This window comes from Odontesthes bonariensis, chromosome 22, assembly GCF_027942865.1.
Source record: "Odontesthes bonariensis isolate fOdoBon6 chromosome 22, fOdoBon6.hap1, whole genome shotgun sequence".
Taxonomy (NCBI): domain Eukaryota; kingdom Metazoa; phylum Chordata; class Actinopteri; order Atheriniformes; family Atherinopsidae; genus Odontesthes; species Odontesthes bonariensis.
In genome coordinates this window covers 29492403-29514479 of record NC_134527.1, presented here as the reverse complement: position 1 = coordinate 29514479, position 22077 = coordinate 29492403, and the positions used below count along the sequence as shown (strand labels likewise).

Below are 22077 nucleotides of genomic sequence, written 5' to 3'. Positions count from 1 at the left end.
GCAGAAAAATGTATTCATATCACAGTGAATTAAAATATTTTTGCATAAATTATAATTTCACATTTAGATTTAGATGAATTTATCATCAAATAAACTTATTTAACTAACCATTCATATTTTTTTGTATTTATTTCTCATTATAGTAGTTTCAGTCCTCCATAAGACTTTAGTCTTTATTTGATCAATTTTTACATTAGATATAAGAGACATTTATATCTATAGGCTTCTTTTGCATGATCTAGAATTAACCAGACGAGTCTTTTTGCTTAAAGGGCAAACATGCTAACAAGTAGAAAACCTTTTGTTCATCTAGCACAAAATAACTAATTCAATATTATATGAAAACTTAATTTTTTCAAGTAATCTCCAAATGTGAAAAGTAAAAAAAAAAAAAAAATGAAAAAGTTATAGTTCCAATTAGCATCTCTGGAAAAAAATACTTATTAATTAAGAGCAACTTTTAAGACTTGAGCAATGATCTACCTTTAATTATAGTATCTTTGTTCAAGCACTTTGTTTACTTATGACAGGGATTCTCAACCTTTTTTCAGTGATGTACCACTTGTAAAATATTTTTTCAGCCAAGTACCCCCTAACCAGCGCAAAGCATTTTTTGTTGAAAAAAAAGACGTAGAACACTGTGTCAACACTGTCTGTTTTATTAAACTTTGCAACTGCAAATAAACTGCATTCTGTTTGCAGTTTGCAAACTGTTTGCAAATGAAAATATATAAAAAATAGCTTAAGATCTTTAAAAATAAGAATAATAATAATAATAACTTAGTTATAAATAAAGATCTGTGCACAAAATATAATCAACTTAAAGTGTCCTCTTTTAGGTCTGTGTTTAAAACTGAATTTATAAACTCGATTGTTTACAAATAAACACATAAAATCATTATATTTGTGCACAGAAAATGTTCACAAAAATGAATTTATGTATCTAATGTTCTTTAAGGATCAAAATAAGACTGGCATGTCAAACTTACAGACTGTCAGCACTGATGAGTGCATTGTTTTAGTGAGAAACTTGTGCTTGTGCATCTTGGTCAGTCTTGGTGGCAGGGAGGCAACTGCTGTGATCAGGCTCTTCTCCAGGCTCAATCTGTTTCTCTGCTTTGTTTTTATCACAGTCATTGCAGAGAAGGAGGCCTCACATAAATATGTTGAGGCAAAGGGTAGTAGCTGCTCCAAAGCTTTCTGCCCCAGGTCAGGGTGCTCCTGCTTCACACACACCCAAAACTGTGTGAGTGTGGATGTGGCAAACTTCATCCGGCGGCCACGGTCAGATGACACTTCCAAGAGCTCTTCCTGATCAGTGACAGGAAGCTTACTTCTGTTTGCCTCAGACAAGAGAAATGGGTCTCTGACCCAATCCAGCTGTGCAGATTTCTCCTCTATGTCAGGAAAGTAAGAATGAAAATCTTGAATCAGTTTGGTCAAATGTCCCACGATGATGGACTTGACTGGAGCTCTTTTCACATCCTCACGAGAGAGAAAATCATTCACCTGAGGAAAGCAGGTGAAATTTCCCTGTGCACAGGCCCTTCTCCATAGCTCTGCTTTCTTCAGGAAGCTTCCCACCTTGTCATACAGCTTTAAAATGCTGGTGTCCTTGCCCTGCAGAGATGTATTCAGTTCGTTCATTTGGCTGAATACATCTGCTAGGTGGCACAGCTTTGCCAGTCAGTCTGTGTCCCGGAATAAGGTGGCATGGGGGGATTTGTGCTCAGTCAGAAAGGTGGTTACTTCGGCTCGTAATTCCAACAACCGGTTGAGTATTTTTCCTGGAGAGAGCCAGCGCACTTCTGTATGGAGCAGCAGCTGTGTGTGTTCAGCACCCATATTTTCACAGATGCGGCGAAAAAGGCGTGCATTGAGTGGCCTCCACTTGATGAAGTTGACCACTTTGATGGACGTCATGTAACTCAGGGTTCATTTTCTTGGACGCCAATGCCTCCCTGTGTATCGCACAGTGAGTCTACTTCACGTCGGGGTTTTCCTTTTTAATGCGCGCGATGATTCCTCTCGTGCGGCCCGTCATTGATGCTGCTGCGTCCGTGCAGATGCTGCTGCAGGATTTCCAGCTGAGGCCGTTTGCACAGAAAAAGTTGTTGACAACATAAAAAACATCCTCTCCTGTTGTTTTCCCCTCGAGAGTTTTGCAGAAAAGTATGTGCTCATAAATGTCGTCAGTGTCGACGTATCTGACGAAAGCAACAAGTTGTGTATTTCCACCGACATCTGTGGACTCATCCAGCTGGAGGGGAAAAGAGTTGCTAAGTTTTGCTACGACTTGATCGACAATATGTGTTCCCATCTTTTCTACTCTGCGGCAAACGTCATTTGACAGAGGCACAGTCTTGAATTTCTCCGCTGCGTTTTTGTCCAGCATCGTCTCAGCCAGCACAACAGCAGCTGGAAGAAGCAGGCCTTCACCTATAGTGAACGGTTTCTTCGCTTTAGCTATGAGCAAAGACATCGCATAAGAGGCCTCCAGGGCTTTGGCTGATGTTGTGGAGGCTTTCCGCATTGTGTCTTGAGATAACCAGAATTCTGAAAGTTTTCTCTTAAAAAAACTCAGGTTCGCTACCAACGTGAGATGCATGTTTTGTCTTGAGATGACGCTGGAGGTGCGCTGGCTTCATTCCACTGTTAGCCAACTTATCCCCACAGAAATAAACACAATGCCATGGGAGGATTGGAGCTGGTGGACGTGAATTCCATTAGTGCGTATTCTCTTCCGAATACTGTCAGAATTTTGGGGGAGCCTGTCCCTCTGTGTTCTCAGCAGCACCGCTGCCGCGCTTTAACCAGGACTCCATTGTTTGTGTTGTCAAGGCGACAGTGATTTATTTCGTCTATCATGTAAAAGGCAATTTTTTTTTTTTTTTAAACTTTAAAGCTGGCGTCGGCAGGTTTTCAAAATTGCGAGTCTAAAGTCTGAAAATTCGAACTGATACAACTTTCAGGTCCCTCCCCCAACCTCTACCAAGCTCCAAACCGCCCCCCAAACCCCTCCCCCTCTTTGGACGAGGTTGTGCATGTGAGTGCTGGGGAAAGACTCAACATAACTAGACCGAGTGTAACCGTTGTCTACCATAAAACAAGAAAGAGATTCATATAACAGCTGTAATTACCTGTCGAGAAGAAATATGGCCAAGTCTGCATCTAACTTGAAGCCTTTGAGGTCCCGTAGTTCTCTCCACCTCTCAAATGCTACTCCAATGTTGACCCGAGTTTTATTCCGCGCTCGGTCAATTTCTTTTCTTCGAACGTCCTTTTCCGCTTCTTTTTTCCTCTTCTTCAAAATTTTGGATGTGTAGGCAGTAGTTGGCAAAGGTGGAATGGGAAGATTTGGGTTTTTCGGCTGCTGCGCCATTTTCGCTAAGAAGCCGATATCAATCTGGTCTCTGACTGGGAGAATTTCCGTGCGCGTGAATGGGGGGAGGGGGGCGGGCTCGATAGCAGCGTGTGCACAAGCTGACAGGTAGCGATTCCTCCCCCTAACGTGATTGGTTAAAAACAGCCGGGAGCGCTCGATTTTTGCAAGCACGATTACAGGCTTTAGAGGGAGCTACAGAATTCGGGATTTTTCCTAAACAGCCTATTTAATATTCTACTTCCAGAATCCCATGACAGTTCAAGCTAATATGACTAAAAAAAGTTGCAGATGGCACCTTTAATGAATGGATTTATTGATGGATGAGGAGACGGGAAGCCATTACAGTTCTTTCAAAGGGATTACTTTGAGCTACATGTTATAAATATTTAAATTAGGTCTTCTCCTAGCAAATCAAAGTGCTGGTATCTACAAACAAATAATGCAAATGGCAGAGTTCTCTACAATCAAATAATAAAACAAAAGAAAAAAAGAAAGAAAAAAAAAACTCCCACTTATTAGCACTCTTGTAGGTATGCCTGAGTACAAAGAGCACTTGGTGATTAATCCCATCAAAATTTCAATATACTGTATAGATCACTAAGGGGGCATATGCAATAATGTAGATGACCAATGTTTCGTAAAAATGTACAGAAACTTGTTTCCCTCTTGAGGAAAGACAGAGATGACGTGTAATTTTGTGAGACATTCTTCAGAATAAGTCCGAACATCACACAGCGAGACAGTGCATTGTGTAATAAAAGAAACTTTTAAGAGCTGCATTTGCGAAGCTTTCACATAAAAGCTTCCAAATATTCACATGTTAGCTTCACCAACTGCGCATCTCATTAGCAGACATATTTCGGACTTGATCTGCTCCCAACTCTCTGATTGGCCCAAGTGCAGCATCTTTGGCTAAAGACGTCAGATCGCTTCCTGAATACCCTTCAGTCACTTTTGCAAGATAGGACAGCTCGTTTGTGCTCAATGGGTTTCCATGCTTTCCCAAAAGGTTGTTCAGCAGCGTGAATCTTGACTTCTCATCTGGCAATGCCACATAAAGCCTTTTTGCGAAGCGCCTTAAAACTGCTTCACCAAGCTCCTGAGGCCTGTTAGTGGCTCCCATCACCAGCACTCTTTCATCCCCTCCGGAATTCACCGCATCAAACTCAATGAGGAACTCAGTTTTTAAGCGACGAGAGGCATCGTGTTCCCCTTACCTCCTCTCACAGAGCAAGCTGTCCACTTCGTCGATAAAGATGACAGAAGGCTGCAACTCTCTGGCAACTGCAAACAGTGCTCGTATAAGCTTCTCGCCTTCTCCCACCCATTTTGATGTCAAACTGGCAGCGCTAATGTTGAAGAATGTGGCATTAGATTCCGCAGCGACTGCTTTGGCCAGCATGGTTTTCCCATTCCCAGGCGGGCCAAATAAAAGCAAACCACATGCCGGCGCTCTCAGGCCAGTAAACAGCTCTGGTCTTAAGGCAGGAAGGATGACAATTTCTTGGAGTGCTTGTTTAGCCAGGTCCTGACCTGCAATGTCCTCAAAGGATACAGCTGCCCCCCTGTCAACAATTTCATTCAGAATCAAGGTGGCCAGTTTGCTGTCCACACTCTTGAAGTTTTTCATATCACTCTATGCGGGCTGTTTCACAGCATTAGATTTTCCATTGCAAGGTTTTCCAGTCCGGGGGGGTCACCTTTGGCTCAGCAAGTCTTGGTGAGGGTCTGGTTTTAGGGGACACACCTGCGGCTGAAGGGGGGGCTTTAGTCTTTGGAAGAACATTTGAGGTGCGCTGGGAATCGCTTCTCCGTTTGGATGCACACGTGGTCTCTAACAGACTGTACTAGTTTGTCCCCCACTGACTTCCAGCTATGGTTGAAACATGCAGCTGGCAAAGAGTCAGAATTTAGCTTTTTTACCCCACAAAAAAAGCACAGTAAAATTTCTCAGTCTCGATATTTGATCAGTTTTCTTTGGAAATATGGGATTTTAGGGATTTGCATATGACAGAATTATTTTTGTTTAACAATTTTATAGCATACTAACTTTTGTTTTGCATGCTTATTTTCACACTTCTGTTATCGGCCATTATAAATATCGTGTTCAAATGAGCAGAATGATGTCATTAAAATGAAATATTTCATTAGTAGTTGGTGTTACCTTGACAAACTGCAGGTCAGTGAGAGCTCGAACGCTGAAGTCTGGTATGTACTGAAAGGAGGTTCCCGAGATCTGCGTGTTGCTGCCGCTGACGGAGCCGCTGTCCTGAGCGCGCTCAGTGCAGCTCAGAGATGCTGAGCGGTTGAGGTTGCCCCCGTGTGATGGAGACCGAAACTCTGGGGATCGACAAAGAGGTGGGGGAGCAAGTGGGCGACAAAAGTCAAAACAAGAGCAGTGGAAGGAAGTCACGGTGACACATCAACAGAAACCAAAAAAACACATAAAACCAGGGAGAGTGCAGCAAACTGAAAGTGGGGGGAAAAGTGATGAACACGCCAGAACGCATTACACACACACACGAAACATCACACGAGCAACTGATGGCGTGGAGGTGACAAGTGAGTTTGTTGAATGCACAGAATGCAACAAACGTGCCATGTGATGAGGCATCTCATGGCTGTGACAGGACAGTCTGTCCTCCGAGGGTGGACCTCTCCGATTGGCTGCTTTTAAGTGATGTCACAGAGGGGGCGATAATCTGGCGTGAGGGGTAGAGAGCATCCGCGATGACAGGAGGGGTTGAGTTTGGGAAGTGAGGGGATCGTGTGGGGAGGTTGAGGAAAACTTTTGGGCTTCAAGGAACAGTTCAACATTTTTAGGAAATATGCTGATGTGCTTTCTTACCAAGAGTTTGACAATAACCATGAGCTTAGCTTAGCATAAAGACTGTAGACAAAGGGAAACTGTTAGCCTGGCTTTGCATAAAGATAACGAAGGCCTGGTCATCACAACTAGAACTGGGGTTATGTTCAGTAAATACTTTGTTTTTTGAGCCATATGTGGACATTTGTATAGGGGTCCAGGGACATTCACGTACTTGAGCATGTGACAAAAACTACGCGTGCATACATGTGGAGGCGGACAACACTGGCCCTAAAGCGCCAAATGCAGACTAGGTGGCGATGTAGCGTGAAGCAACAAGTGTAAGCTCTAATAAACACAATCACGATGACCTAATGTTACGTTCTTAAACGCGAGTCTTTCACGTATTTGGTACGTCTCCATTAAAGGGATAGTTTTGGTTTTTTGAAGTGGGGTTGTGTGAAGTATTTATCAGTAGTTAGTACTTTACCTTCAGCAGACAGTAGTCTCTGTTTGCAGAAGCAGGGATGAACTCTCATTTTTGAGCCATGCTAACAGCTACTGAGAGCAAAAGAATGAATGAATAAATTGGAGTTGAATTGAATTTTCGCTGGCTAAAACAAGTCAAACCTTAAGGAAATCTCATAGTGATTCAGCCAATGCCACTTTGTAGGTTTCTTTTTATGAAGTGTCACTATTGCATCAGACTGTTGTTTGCTTTTAGTCACTATTTTCTCAACCGAACAACATCCGTGAGGCTCCTTGTCACAGCAACGAAGCCACAATTCAGTTTGGCAATGCGTGACTTCACCTCATTCCAAATAAATGAGTGGCGTGACTGTTGAGGCCTGAAATGCATCCGTTTGAGTCCGCCCCCAGTGGCCGTTAGCTTCAAACATGAGAATTCCTCCATGCTTCTCCAAACTTACTGCTCATAAGTATGTCACACGACCATGCTTGAGAAAACCAAAACAACATGGACTCTGGTCTTATCTCACTCTTTGTGGGAGGCTTCATGGGAGGAAACAAACTGGTGTTTGTTTTTGTATGAGATTTAAGATATGAAAAATGATCAAACTCATCAGCTGATTGCTGCCTCCAGGCTGTATGCTAAGCTAATACTTGTGTGTCTAATTTACTTCTCAGAAAGCAACTGAGCATATTTCTAAAAGTGTGGAACGATTCAGTTAACCAAAGGTCTGCGGTCAGGCTCACCGCCTCCTTCAGCTGATAAGGAGCGATGAAAACCATCTGACCGAGGATCTGTGGTTAAACAAAGTGCAAGATTCATCAGGATCAGGAAATAGAGGACGCGGTGTCAAGAGTCCCATCCAGCAAGTTACACTTGATCGGACAGCAGAGGGCGCTGCAGCCGGTCTCACTTCAGCTGCAACTGAGCGGGATCACTAAAGATAAAAAAACAAAACCTAGCTGAAGGTCCACCGACTCCACAGCTTTCAGCACAAACTTCTCTTCATCATGATGAGGAAGACCACCGCTGTGGCTAACAGCTTCAGGAAAACCAATGAAGTATCGGAGTTTGTCATGTTTCTGTTTAGGATTAAAAATTTGGATTTAGCAGGTACTAACTGTAACTTTAATATTAGTTTGATTCTTTATCGTTTTTATAACCTCACTAATTAATTCAAAAAGTAAATAAATACACAAGTGCTTTTTAAAGCAGTGTTCTAATTACAGGTGCTGTTGAGTGAAAAAGAGGAAAACCTAAAAATATATTTTAATTCCCAATTTGAGCAGCTGAAAACACTTAAAATTAGTCATTTTGGCTGAACTGATTTAAGGTTTCCACGACTTTAATCTGTAGGTCATCATTGCATTAATCGCAGATTTGAATACTTTAATTTGGAAACAATTAAAGCAGCACAAGAGAAGTTTGTGAACCTTAAAACTATGCGCTTTGTTTAAAGTACATTGACTTTTGTAATGCACATTGCCAAACAGCCTGAAACTGCCTTAGAGCATCCGGGGGCTGAGATACTGCAGTTTACGACTTCACTTTCCAGCATCTTTGTGCCTTTAATAAAACGGGACCAGTTTCAATTAGTTTTGTTGAACAAGTAAAAGAAAAAGAAAGAAAAAAAGAGAGATAACTAGATAATTTCAACTTTTTTGTAGCAATTTACAATTAGACCAAAATAAATCAAAATATATGATCCTCAGTCAAACCTGATCGTAGTCGCGATTCTTTAAACAATATTTTCTTATTTGAATGATCAGTTTTGGGTCAATTTGAACCTACGCTCCTGTGCAGCTGTTTGTTTTCGTAAAAATTTGGCTTTTTAAAAGTATTTAAAAGGCATCAGTTTGGAGATACAAATCCAAATGACCCTCATGACAGAGATAAACGCCCACTGGCGTTCTGACTGAGGTCAAAGGGCAAAAGTCTCTTGTTTAAAGTTGTTCTTGCTGGATCAGGACTCTGAAGATGGTAAAAAAAGAAAATGGTGAGAAATCGTCTTTAAAGGGACCCCCCTCCCCTTCATCTGACCCATGCGAGTGTTTACCTGGGAAACGAGAGAACAGAGAAAACCTCTTAAGAGAGAGGCGGCGTGGAGGGGGAGACGCCACTGATGGGGAGAGAGGAGGGGTGACAGCTGAGAGAGAGGAGGGGGAGGAAGAGGCACAGAGACAAAGGTGAGCTGCTTTATTCTTTTATTCAAACACATCAGAAATCACTTGTGTTTTCTTTTTCAAATCAGAAACTCTGGAGCTTTTTCTTCTTTCCTCAGCAGCTGACGTCCCGAGCGTGGTCTTCATCAAAAGAAGCAGAACGAAGGTGTTGACTGGTTGGAATAACTTCATCTGGTTTTGACCCGCTGCATTTGGTACTGGTAAATGAAGCTCAGTAAAAACGGAAAAAGCCTGAGCTTTAATCTTCAGAAATGAAACGGAAGAAAACAACCGTCAGAAAGGAGTCGCTGCTTGTGACGATTCTTGGTGGAGCTGCCGGCTTCCACATCGACCTAAACTTCTTTATTCTAAAATAAAAAGCTTCAATCCTCATTCTGAAACTAATTCAAGTCCCTGATGTCATGTCAACGTGTCCTTTACGGCGTCATTATTGTCTTTGGTACTGGCACAAAGGCCAGATTTTAGAATAAAATTAAAAGGTTTAAGCTGTTAACTCGTCTTTAAGCTGGAGTCCAAAAATTAATGTACTGAATGTACCTGCAGCAACTTAAAGTGTGCTTAGCATTAATTAACCTGAAGTTTACTTATTTGGAGCAACTAGTTTAGTGTTCAGTTTATTTGAGTTATTAAATTGTAGAAGTGCAGATTTTAAAGAGTATTTAGTGCACTTTTTTGTGCTAAAGTGGAACAACTTAGTACATATTTAGTGTATGTAAATAATTAATATGTTTGATTATTAAAATAAACTTGACTTTGTTTTTATGAAAAACTACAAATTTACTGAAAAAGTGACACTAATATTGAGACAAAATGCCATAAATATGTTGTTGTTTTAATAATAAGGTGCTTAATTATACTTTCAGCACATTTCTATGAATAAAAATGAGTATTTAACAGTAACTTACCAATGAATTTTGTTGATGGTTTGAAATACGTGCACTCAAAAGTAATCTCAAATGTACTAAAACTTTAGGGTATTAAGGCATATTTTATTATTTAAAATATATTTAACAGAAAATGTGTGTGAATAGTGTGACAGAAGCATTTTTGTCATATTTGTAGATAGTTCACCTTTTTGTTTGAACATTGCCAATAAATTGAAAATGTGAAAATATTTCAAATGAAGTTGTTAGAGCGATTTACATTCAGCACAGTTTTGTAACGTTTCTTGCAAAGGATAAGGCAGAATTTAACCGTGCTTGTTTTCAGACAAACCCACGATTTTCCTTGTACAATGAGAAGCTGAGAGTAAAACTTATGGTGTTTTTTTGTGAAACCTCTCCACTCATACATCAATAAAGTAGATTTATTCTTCACCAGGAAAAGCAGAAAGACCCACAAACAATCCCAAAAGATGAAAACCTTTTTTATGGTCTGTTCCACATCCCAGGTAATCAATATTTTATTGCCAGAAATATTCGTTAATCCAACTACATGAGAGTCCCTGAAAAAGAGAGGCTGCATAAATCGAACTAATTCTGCATTTATAACTGTAACGCCAATATATTTCCATTAGCAACTCAAATAAAAATCATGTCCCTGTCAAAGTTCTTCTATGAGAACATACATGTTAACAAATTGTGTGCCTTCCTTCAAAATACATTCAGTTAAAGTAGTTGTACGACAATAACTGTGGCCCCTCTTCATCACGTTATCGACAGACACAGCTGGGCCGTCTCTAAAGCTTAAAATACAGTTGCTGTTAACGACACGTTTGCCATGGCTGCCTTGTGTATCCTGCGTTCGTTTAGAAATGAACGTCACTCGTTCACAAGCCGCAATATGTAGGTGACCAGTAGGGGGTGTGTGAGCTTTTATTTGGTGTTTTGAGGTTTATCGTAATTTTTTTACGCCGTGCTTGGTTTAGGAACGTCACACACCATCTACAATACCTTCCCCATCGCTTTTTCTGTCATGATCTTAAGATTGACAACATGCTAACCACTTCTACTCAGCCCATATTTACTGTGTATCTGCGTTTACATCCCGTTAATCCTCCGGCACCGGAAGCTGAGATCCGAGGTGGTTGCCTATGTGAACGGGAGGTGAAAAAGTAACTGTATTTTCAGCCTATAGCACACATGCTGTGTCCTTGGGTTCAGTTGGACAGTAAAAATAAATTACAATCTATTCATTTTGCAAAGACTTTGATAGAAAACAACAAAGATGGAAAAATCCTTAAAGACACTAAACTGATGGGTCTGCAGCTCTGAAACTACAAATGTTCAATAAATATTCTACAAAAAGTGCTTTAGATATGTCGTCTTTTACAGTTTTATCACATTGTTACACAAAGGTTATCTCATATATTAGAGATATTATAGAATAGGATTTTTATCAAAGTTAGTAAGTGAAAAATTGAAGAAGAATTTTAAATACAATTTAAAAACTGAAATATAGTGTCACCAAAGGCTGCTAATGTTTGTTATTAATAATATTTTTACTTTTTAGGCTATTTTGAGAACAAATTTCCGGGTAGATTGTTTGATTCTATAAAAGGAAGGATGGCGTCCTTAACTGAGCTAACATTAAGTGACACTAGGTTTTTGTCTCTCTTCCGGATGCACTGGAACAAGAGCTTGTATGAACTACATCACTACAGATTTTATGGAATATGACAGTGAAATAAAGATTGATGATAATACCATGCCCTGTTCTACAGTAACATAAACCATCATAAACACACATTTGTTGAAATCAAGAGCTGCAAACTAAAGGTTTTCCCCTCATATTTTCCCAAACAAAACATCATCAAAAATCTTCTGACAGATTTCGGTAAAGTAGGGCATTCAGGACCGCCCGAGGGCTCAATCAAATAGTCCAAATAATGACCTCCTATCGTCTTTTACTAAAACATCACGAGGTTAAGGAAAGATGGTAGCTGTTCACTAAATATTCTACTAAAAGGTGCTTTAGATACTTCATCTATTGCAATCTTATCCCTTTGTTACATGAAAAATATGTAGAAAATTAGAGATATTATAGCATATTACTCTATTTTAAAAGTTCAAAACTAAAAAGGAAAGAGAGCTGCTCATACACACCCTCCTGTCCTTATATTTATCCACGTAAACACAGTTAGTGTGAATGGATAAAAGTAATCAAGCGTCACTATAAAAGCTGCGGCAGCAATGAATTACAGGACAGAAATATCTCCTTCCTCTCATAAAGGATGGATCGGTGTATCCTGAAAGAGATCATAAAGGAAGCACTGGACCTCCTTTGAACAGTTCTTATCATGGTTGCAAAGCAGATACTTCTGGGGTCATTTCACTCCCTTAAGAAGGTTCATGAGCAAAATAGACTATTCAACCAAACACGTTATGTATGACGAGCAGAAAAGAAGAAAGATGAACCTCTTGTCAGCCTCTATCAGCAGGTATGATGGTTGACCACCAGAGGGCGCCGTTCTGCCGCAGTTAACAGCCAACTCTCCGAGCTGCATCACCCAAAACACAAGACACTAAACCCCCACCGTGGTAGTGGAAGCACATTTCATTGTGTTCATGTGATAAATGTGTACAGCTACTTTATTTCCAACTCAAACGAGCCATCATAGCGTCCTGTCTGCCTGGTCGGTGGCTAAATGCAACCTGTGACATCCAAACAGTCGGATTCATAGAGATAATTAACTGTTACGCTTAAATCTAAACATTCTGACATAAGGTCAGTCTTCAGTTTTGTGGCCATCAGCTCTACTTTTAATGATAAAACTGGTTGGAAACACCAAATTCAGATTATCTGATGTGTATTTTTTATCTAACCGTAAGCACACCTAAAATGTCTCTGAACATCTCTCATGGATGGATGGGTGCTGGGTTAGCGCCACCTTGTGGGGTTAGCCTTCCGTTACGTGTGCCTCCAACCATGGTTGTATCGTTTGGCTAAAACGTTGGTCAAAAAGGGGCCTTACTGGTAGAAACAGAATTATATTACCACGTAACGACATACCGACTCCCATTCGAACATTTCTACAGGTTATAAACAACAACAACATTCAGATTTGTTCCATTTCTTTAAAACTGTGACGAGTTTCCAAGCACGGTACTAAATAGTTGGATTACCCCTTTAACCACCAACAACACAAATCCTCTCAGCAGCCTGAGAGGTCATCACAGGCGAAAGGGCTAGCTAATCTGTAAACCCGCCGCAGGATATACAGCCGGACTTCTGATGTGATGGTGAGTCCAAGTTTTAATCCTGATAAATGAAATCAAAGTGCTCCTGAACTGAAATCCTGTTTGTATCCAGTCCCTCTTACTGATAAACATCTAAAACAGACCTAAATACGGACTTCTTTATCCCAACAACAGCAGCAGCAGCAGCAGAATCTCAGTCCGGTTAAAGATCCGTTCTGATCTCCAAGGACAGAAATGGGTCAATATCAGTCCAGTCTTTGCTTTGTTTCTGATGGGTCGACTTTACAAGGACACAAACTAAGTGCTTCCCTTTTTGGACTAAGCCCGTTGGCTTTTCTACTCCTCTCGTCAAACAAATGGCTTTACCATCAGCTCATCAGCTGATTCAGATGCTCTCGGATGGCTTCACCGAATTTTCTTTTAATAACATTTGTTTCAAAAACTTTAAGATGAGATTTACCCAGAAACCCTCGACACAAATCTTTCCGAACACAAACCGTTTTCCGACAGTTTGTGTTCAAACTGTACGCTGGCCTGGTGTTACAGTGTTTGTTGTCCCCTCTTTTCTCTCCTCTCAGCCCCCAGCTGGTCGAGGCAGATGGCCACCCTTCCTGGTTCTGATGGAGGTTTCTTCCTGTAAAAAGGAAGTTTTTTCTTCCCACAGTCGCCTCGTGCACGCTCAGGATGGGGAATTCGATCAAAGAGAAGTTTCAGTGCAATCTGTTGGGTTTTTTTTAAAGCAAGAATACTTTCTTTAAATTGGCCCTGTATGTATGAATCGGACTAATTTGGAATGTAATGAATTGGATTTGACTATGTTTGTTTTACAATGAATTGGACTCTAATTGGCTTGAATTGAGATGATTTGACGCTTTATAAAAAAAAAACTGAATTGATTTTTGTAACCTGGCGTGCGCTGTTGATGCAGTGAGAATGATTGCTGCTTAACTTATGCATTCCATGGATGCGACACCTAACGAGGGGTCCACAAATGTCCCCACACAGACAGAAAGTACATACGAGTGTGTCGGCACTAGTTTGCGCAGTGCTTATGTGTCGTCTCACCCAGCGATGGCGTGCTCAGAGCCATGACTCCATAGTAGGAAAACGGACCAGTTTCAAACTTCATGTTCTCGTTTCCGGCTTCCACCTCCACCCGTCCCTGAAAACACAAACATACACACACAGGATGCTTTTTTTATTAGGTTGTTCAGGAGGTGATTATCCAGCATTACTTGGGATTATTTGGGAATCAGGCCTCTGACAATAGCAGCCTCGTTTAAAGAAGACAAGTATAAAAAAGATACAACTTTTTCAAAATCATAAAAAACAGATATTTTCTAACAAAAGAATACACCGACTACATCATTTTAAAATAACATAATATGCTTCTTAATTTGACGATATCAGCTATCATTTCTATCTGGTGAAGGCCTGGGCATGAATGAGCAGAGGGGGGGGGGGGGGGGGGGGGCTGAAAGTTAGCAACCTTTGTATTAATGGTTTAAAACGGTTGCATATCTTTCAAACTTTTACTTTATTTGTAACCAGGTTTTTGACGCAGACTTGGTCCACTTTTGTTTGGGGCAGGACAGAATGACTCAATGCTGAAACGAAGCTACATAACTGAGTGGAAATTTGCTCCATGTTTGTTATTTCCATTCAACAACTACATCCATTTCAGCTGATACTCTTATCTTGCCATTCCACCTAACTGGGCGCTCACACCAAAACGACAAAATCGCCTGTGGTCGCTCACATCAAAAGCCCCACTCCTGCACCTCTCCCTCCTGTGTGTGTCCCTCAAACTCTTCGACCTCTTCCTACAATCATTGTCAACCATTGTATCCTTTTGTCCATACACTCTAGCATGGGCATCACAGGGAGAGCACACTCCTGGTTGGAATCATACCTCACTGGTCGGTCATTCAAAGTGTCCTTGCTTGGTCACACTTCTGCAGCGCACCACCTCGTTACAGGGGTCCCCCAAGGTTCAGTACCGGGACCTCTTTTCTTTGCCATATACACCACCTCACTGGGACAGATCATCCGATCACATTGCTTCTCATACCAATGCTATGCTGATGATGATTTGTATTAAAGCTGCAGTCTGCAAGATTTGTTGTTGTCATATGTAAAGTCCTACTTTTTGGCATTTTAAGAGTTTACATGATCTATCAGAACGCTTGAAGTTGAAAACGGTGACCTCCGTAGTCGCAAAATGTAAGAAATGCTTATTTTTTAACCGAAAAATAAAGTTATTCAACTTCCTGTCCCGCCCCTTCAAAACACATGAGAACTCGTGCACGTAGACGTGCACGCCAGATGCGCCTACACGACTCCTCATTCATCAACTCACCTGTCATTTGCGATCATGGAAGACACAGTAAGTAGACTAGCCCGAAATGAAGTTCAATAGTCCAGATAAATAAGCGTGGGGACGAGCCTACCTTGTATCGCGCGTGCACAATCGGTGATTGACAGGCAACAGAGCCCAGCTCGTAAACCTGATTGGTTACCTTTTACCGGTCCGGTCTGCAATTTTGTAAACAAACCTGCTGGCTTTGGAGGGACCTAGCGGGACATATAGGGGACCTAGAGAACTCTTTTGTTTTTGTATTGGGGTATTTAATGTGCTACTTTCAGAATCCCCGGACAGTTCCAGGCATTATGCTTGAAAAAGAGTTGCAGACTGCAGCTTTAATTCCACAATTGAGTACACTACACCCAGCTCCATCTGTCATTCCCACCTGACAACCACACGGTCTCAGCACGAGTCTCAAACTGTCTCTCTGACATATCAAAATGGATGAAAGCCCATCAGCTTCAACTGAACCGCTCTAAAACTGAACTGCTCGTCTTCCCAGCCAAACCAACCATACACCACAGAATCTGCATCCAAACTGAATCCCTAGAAAGTAGCTTGGGTGTCATGATTGATGACCATCTAACCTTTAAAGATCATGTTACCCTTGTTGCTCGATCGTGCCGCTTCACATTGCTAAACATAAGAAAGATCAGGCCATACCTAAAGGCCGGTGCACACCTTTACGATGTCATCGTTGCATCGTTTTCTCGGGTGATCGGCATAACAATTCGGACCGTATTTGACACGCTCGAACGTCCACCGCACACACTTGCGAAGCTACAATTTTTTTGACCGAATGTTATCACATGACCGAAATAGGAAGCCACAAATCACGTGACTTTCAAACTGGAGGCAGCCATGTTTGTGTCGTAGTCGTCCAACGTGACTAAGTGCGCTATTCCCATTGGCTGTTTAAATAATCCTGCGCGATGGCATCGGAACAGGGACCGCACACACATACAATTGTATTCGGCACAAGGAAAATCCGTACGGGAATATCAAACATGTTTGATTTGATCCGATGAAACGACAAAATCGTTTGTCGGCTGCTACCGCACACCTTTATGATTCCCATGCGAAGTCATTGGGCCGACAAAATCGTACACGAATCGTAAAGGTGTGCGCCGGCCTTAACCCAACACGCCACCCAGCTCCTGGTGCATGCTATGGTCATCTCCCACCTTGACTACTGCAACGCTCTCCAAACTGGTCTCCAAACTGGTCTCCAAACTGGTCTCCAAACTGGTCTCCAAACTGGTCTCCAAACTGGTCTCCAAACTGGTCTCCTAACTGGTCTCCTAACTGGTCTCCCAGCCTGTGCTGTGAAACCGCTGCAGATGGTCCAGAATGTGGTGGTGGCGTTCCACGGTGGTGGAATGACCTACCGAGCGCTACCAGAAAGGGGGCGTCCCTGAATATCTTCAAGAAACTCTTGAAGGCCAGCTCTTCAGAGAGCATCTCCTATCCTAGCACTTAACCTATACTATTGGGCGGCCGTGGCTCAGTGGTTAGAGTCGGTCGTCCAATAATCAGAAGGTTGGCAGGTTTGGCACCGTACCCCCATGCTCCAAGGACGCTGTGAATGGCTGCCCACCGCTCCAGGTTGGCATCTGTCTCTAGGAGTGTGTAACCCTGTGTCAACAGGTGCCAACCTGGATGGGTTGAAAGCGGAGGCTGGAGGACAAATTTCGTGTGTATGCATGACCAATAAATCTGATCTTAATCTCTACTTCCCTACCCCCTCTACTCCACTTTATCTTTCTGTACCTCCCTCTATGCCGGCACTCAATCTCTACATTGTCACCTCTGACAGAGTCTGACTAGTGGTTTCCTTCTATGTAGCTTATTGTTAGCTGTAATGTTATATATTTTTTCAATTGTAAGTCACTTTGGATAAAAGCGTCTGCTAAATGCATAAACATAAACATCATCAACTGTAAACAACATACACAAAATCACTATCTCTCCCTCTGCATATAGACACAGCATGTCACCTAATGCTAAAATAGTAGATTAGCCTATGGTTTGCATTTATTTATGTAGCCATAGTAGCCTCCAACTCACCAGATACTCCAACAAGGTCTACAACCTTCCTCCAAGCATAATTTTTTTTTTTTTTTTTATTGTCTCTGTTGACAAACAGGCTTGTATCATCATACAGCTCTGGGAAACCGGAGACTGCAATAATTCATTTCTCCTCCATTGTTTTCCTCTCAGATTGGCCCACAATTGGCTGTCGCCACGGTCGCGCTGCTACTCATTTGCATAACGGTGAGCCTCTCTCAACTTTCGTCGTGTCGCTCACATCGCGTCGCTCACCCTGCCGGTCGCTCACCCTGCCGGTCGCTCATTGTTGCCAGCGCACATAGAAAATGAATGGCAGCTGGCAGCCACGGTTGCTCAAGTCTCTTTTGGTGTGAGCACCCAGTTAATGTTGTTACTGAACATCTCTCTTATCTTTCACAATTTTTTTACTCTCATTTTCAATCTGTTTTTCAGGACTGAAACACTAAACGTCTAAACACGTCCAGGCTTTCCAGGACTCATGGGAACCCTGCAATTGTTGCTCTCTGCTTGTGTGTCAGAGTTAGTTTGAAAGCTCTGCTGTCTAAAATCCCAGAGTCCCCGTATCCTGTGGCATGTAACACAAACACTTTGACGTCCCATAAATATTACATCCTGCCACAGGTGCTCCAGAGCGGGATTCAGTGTCTCTTTACCTGTAACACTTACATTTGTGCACTGCCTTAAATCTTCATTTACAAACTTCAGTCCTATAACATCACAAAGTTGTGAAGCAACGCATCGGGTATTTTAACCTGAGCCCTAAAACCAAATACCAACCTTCTAACTGCCCTCTGAAGGTCTGAAAAGTGAATACCTGTCAAGATGTCATCACTTTCCAAGACCTGAAGATTAAATTGGGCCTCAGAAATACTGAGGCACATATACACCCACACACACCTTTGTATGTAGTCGAGTGGTGGAACAGGAGCAGGTGCTCTCAGGTTACACCCTGGGTGTCTGCAGGCACTTTATCCACACCTCAGGTGTTAACAACAGAGCCTTCGTACCATGCACCAGACACTAACACACACTTTCAAACAGACGTCTGCTCAAATGTTGGAGGTTGGCTCTTAAAAAAAGGGTGAACTTAAGACTGGTGTTACCTCAGGACAATCAGTGGGCCTACATGATGAGATTAATTCGATTATAGCTATAGTTGGATTATGCTCCTTATTTGAGCAAAGGTAATTATCCTTGGATATATGGCGGTGAATGAATCGAATCATAGGCACAAAGCGTGTCATACCCCGGTACGATAGGTGGCGCTGTACCCATTTCAACTATTGCTAATAGAGCCACTTCCTGTTGACCTCTTCACCACCAACAACAACTACAAACTCAGGCATTCGAGAAAATGGCGAATGAAGAGCAAGATGAAGCTACGTCGCTCTACATTTGGTCTGTGATGAGCTGCTTGTTGCACAAACGCGATGCACAACGGCGCATCCTCTATCGCGTTGTTTGTTTCTTTCTGCCGGCGACAACAACAGGAATATCATCTATTTTGACTTCCGGGTCACGACCCCGGGAAAAAATCTCGAGCATACGCAGAACGCAAAGTCCAATCCACCACGTGCTTCACCGTCTGCAAGCCGGTTTAGTGTGACTTTCAACCGAGTTATCTGGGAGTCTTAATCCGACTGCGAGTAACCCGATCCGGTACAATTTGTAGTCAAACTAAGGTGTATACATGAACGTAATAACTCAGCCTTATTGTAATTTAGCCATTAATCCGATTCTTTACAGTGCCATGTAACCCCACTCACTTATTCTAAACATTTATCTAAATCAGACCAGATTGGTTGTTCCAGTTTCCCTTTAACATCTTCTTCAAGGTGTTTTAGCCAACTTTGATCATAACCACTGGTAGTTATGCTGTAAGTCAACAGTATCACCATTTATACAGTAAATATTTTATGTTTAAGGTGGTTGATTAATGTTACTACCATTTGGAGGTAGAGCCTATTTTTTAGATGTTTCCATAATTCATCCATCATGAACCGACTTCTACAACAACTAAATAACTAAAGTCATCTCCGCCTCTGGCCCCAACACAGGTGGGATAGGCTCCACCCCCCTGCGACCCAGAACAGCATGAAGTGGGTCAAGAAAATGGACAGATTGGTCGAACTATAGCACTTACTTGAATGTCATAAATGTTCAATTTCACCATTACATTTAAAAAACAATGTAATGAATAATACATAAGGTAAGCATTAACTATTTAAATCATTAATTTTGGCTACAATTCCATCCATTATTTTGATGTTTTTTGTTTTTTTTTACTATAGCTGGCAATTTAAGGGCATGCTGCATTCAACACTTAAGTCTGGGATTTCAAAAGGCAATTATTCTATTTCTCCAAAGTTTATTACTACAGCTAATAAACTGATCCATTATTTTAGCTCACAATTGCTTACTTTTGTCAAAGCATTTAATACTTTTAGCAAATTATTTAATTCAGAATTTCAGCTTGTATTTGATACATTTTTTTGTCATCTTCCATATCAACCAATTATCAATAATAATAGTTTCTAACTTTTAGCCAATCATTTAATCCATTATTTTATTTTACAGTTTATTAGCTAACTATTTAATCCATTATTTTATTTTACAGTTTATTAACTAACCAGTTAATCCATTATTTTAATTTACAGTTTATAAGCAAAACCAGTTAATCCATTATTTTAGCTAACAGTTTATTAGCTAACCAGTTAATCCATCATTTTAGCTAACAGTTTATTAGCTTACCAGTTAGTCCATTATTTTATCTTACAGTTTATTAGCTAACCATTTAATCCATTATTTTATCTTACAGTTTATTAGCTAACCAGTTAATCCATTGTTTTATCTTACAGTTTATTAGCTAACCAGTTAATCCATTATTTTAGCTTACAGTTTATTAGCTAAAAACTGAATGCATTATTTTCGTTTGCTGTTTGAAGCTTCCTGATAACTGTGTCAAATCTATTTCCTTTTATATTCCGTCCAGTTTTTGTTTTGATTACCAAAGATAACAATGCTTTAATACATTTATTCTTCCTTTTTTAACCAAATATGATTATTTATTTTTGAGCTATTGTTTTAATGTACAAACTGAAATTGATCTACTGTGGTTCAACTATACCCATGGTTGTGAATCTCTGTGACAGGGTCTTTAAATATATATAATTTAAATATTGAATCTTAACTCTGCACACACGCTCTGTATGCCAGTGATTCATTTCCATTACTCAGCTTTCCTCTCTGTTTGCCTCCTCCTGGTGCAGAGGAGGGATTCTGAGCTTCCCCTCATCTAAAGTCATCCTTAAACTCCTCTTTGCTCTTAATTTCACACTCCATAAGCTTTGCTGCTTTTCACAGAGTCTCTCCTTATCTGCTTTGCTTCTTTTTCATTCTCCTTAACCCTTCAATCCCCTCACGATCCGCCATTTGTCTCCTTATTATGTAAGAGAATCTGTTGGTGAAGGTCATTCAGAGGAAGGCACCGCACAGACTCACCCATAATCCATACTCTTTATATGCTAGGATGAGTACATTTACTTTGCAACTGATTTTTATAATATACAGTATGCCTTATTTAAATGATTTTCTGTGTGTTATGCTGAATAAAAGAGAAACTTATTCAGAACACTATCTCAAAGATTTTAGGACTTACAGTTAATTTACTGAGGAAACAATCAGTTTCTCAACTGAATTGTGTTAAAGTTTAAAAAATTATCTGAAACCGATTATAGATTTTTCATTTTAACGCATTTATAGGGGAAACGGACAAACGTGACCTGGTAGTAGCTTTATAAAACAGAATAAATAATGTTTTTTTTAACCATTACCCGATATTCTACTAGCCAAATAATTTGTCGATCAACTCGTAAATAAAATATTTGTAAGCATCAGCCCCAAAAAGAAGAAAAGATTAAGATTAAGATCCGATTTATTGGTCATGTATACATGCATACACACGAAATTTGTCCTCCGCTTTTAACCCATCCAGGTTGGCACCTGTTGACACACACATGCACATGCACAGGGTCACACACTCAGAGACAGATGTCGACCTGGAGCGGTGGGCAGCCATTCAGCGCCCGGGGAGCATGGGGGGTACGGTGCCTTGCTCAAGGGCACCTCAGCCGTGACAAGGAAGTGGACTGACACCCCTCCAGCTATCAGTTCCACCAATCTTTTTTTGAGTGGCGAGAGTGGGAATCAAACCGCCAACCTTCCGGTTATTGGACGACCGACTCTAACCACTGAGCCACGGCTGCTAAAGTAGTGATTTATGTGCCACAAATGTTTTATACTATGATTATATTATCATACCACTTTTGAGTCCAAAATAATGCATCACTACACTCAACAGCAAAGTGTTTTTAGTAAGTGAATGGATATGGAAAAATCTGGTATAATCTGAGAGGATTCACTGCTTTTCGTTATTTTACAGCCCTATAATACTTTCACTAACTCAAGATTAATTAATTAATTTTTAAATGTAAGATTCGTTCATTAGAAAAAAATCATTTGTTGATCTCAAACAAAAACAAAACAAACAAAAACATCTAGATCTGAACTGTTTCAACACGAGGAATCTAACTCGCATATTCATGACTACAGAGTTTTTTTTCACCTAATTATCTGAAGTCAGTAGTCTAAAAGTTTAAAG

General features: G+C 40.9%; 2 protein-coding genes across 3 annotated transcripts in view; both read right to left on the bottom strand.

Annotated features, from left to right (window-relative positions):
• The window catches only part of LOC142372372 (metal transporter CNNM4), a 48227-nt gene that overhangs the window by 9721 nt on the left and 16429 nt on the right, over window positions 1–22077 (bottom strand). The window contains exons 5-7 of one of the 2 annotated variants that reach the window (XM_075455246.1): window positions 14048–14144; window positions 8717–8806; window positions 5550–5725 (exon numbers count right to left, since the gene is read on the bottom strand). In XM_075455246.1, the coding sequence (XP_075311361.1) occupies window positions 5550–5725; window positions 8717–8806; window positions 14048–14144 (363 nt within the window). The remainder of the gene's footprint in view (window positions 1–5549; window positions 5726–8716; window positions 8807–14047; window positions 14145–22077) is intronic. The other variant, XM_075455245.1, reaches the window with a different exon arrangement.
• LOC142373288 (spastin-like) lies at window positions 4212–5228 on the bottom strand. The gene is given in 1 exon segment (XM_075456492.1): window positions 4212–5228. A coding segment is annotated over 1 exon segment (804 nt). The 5' UTR covers window positions 5016–5228.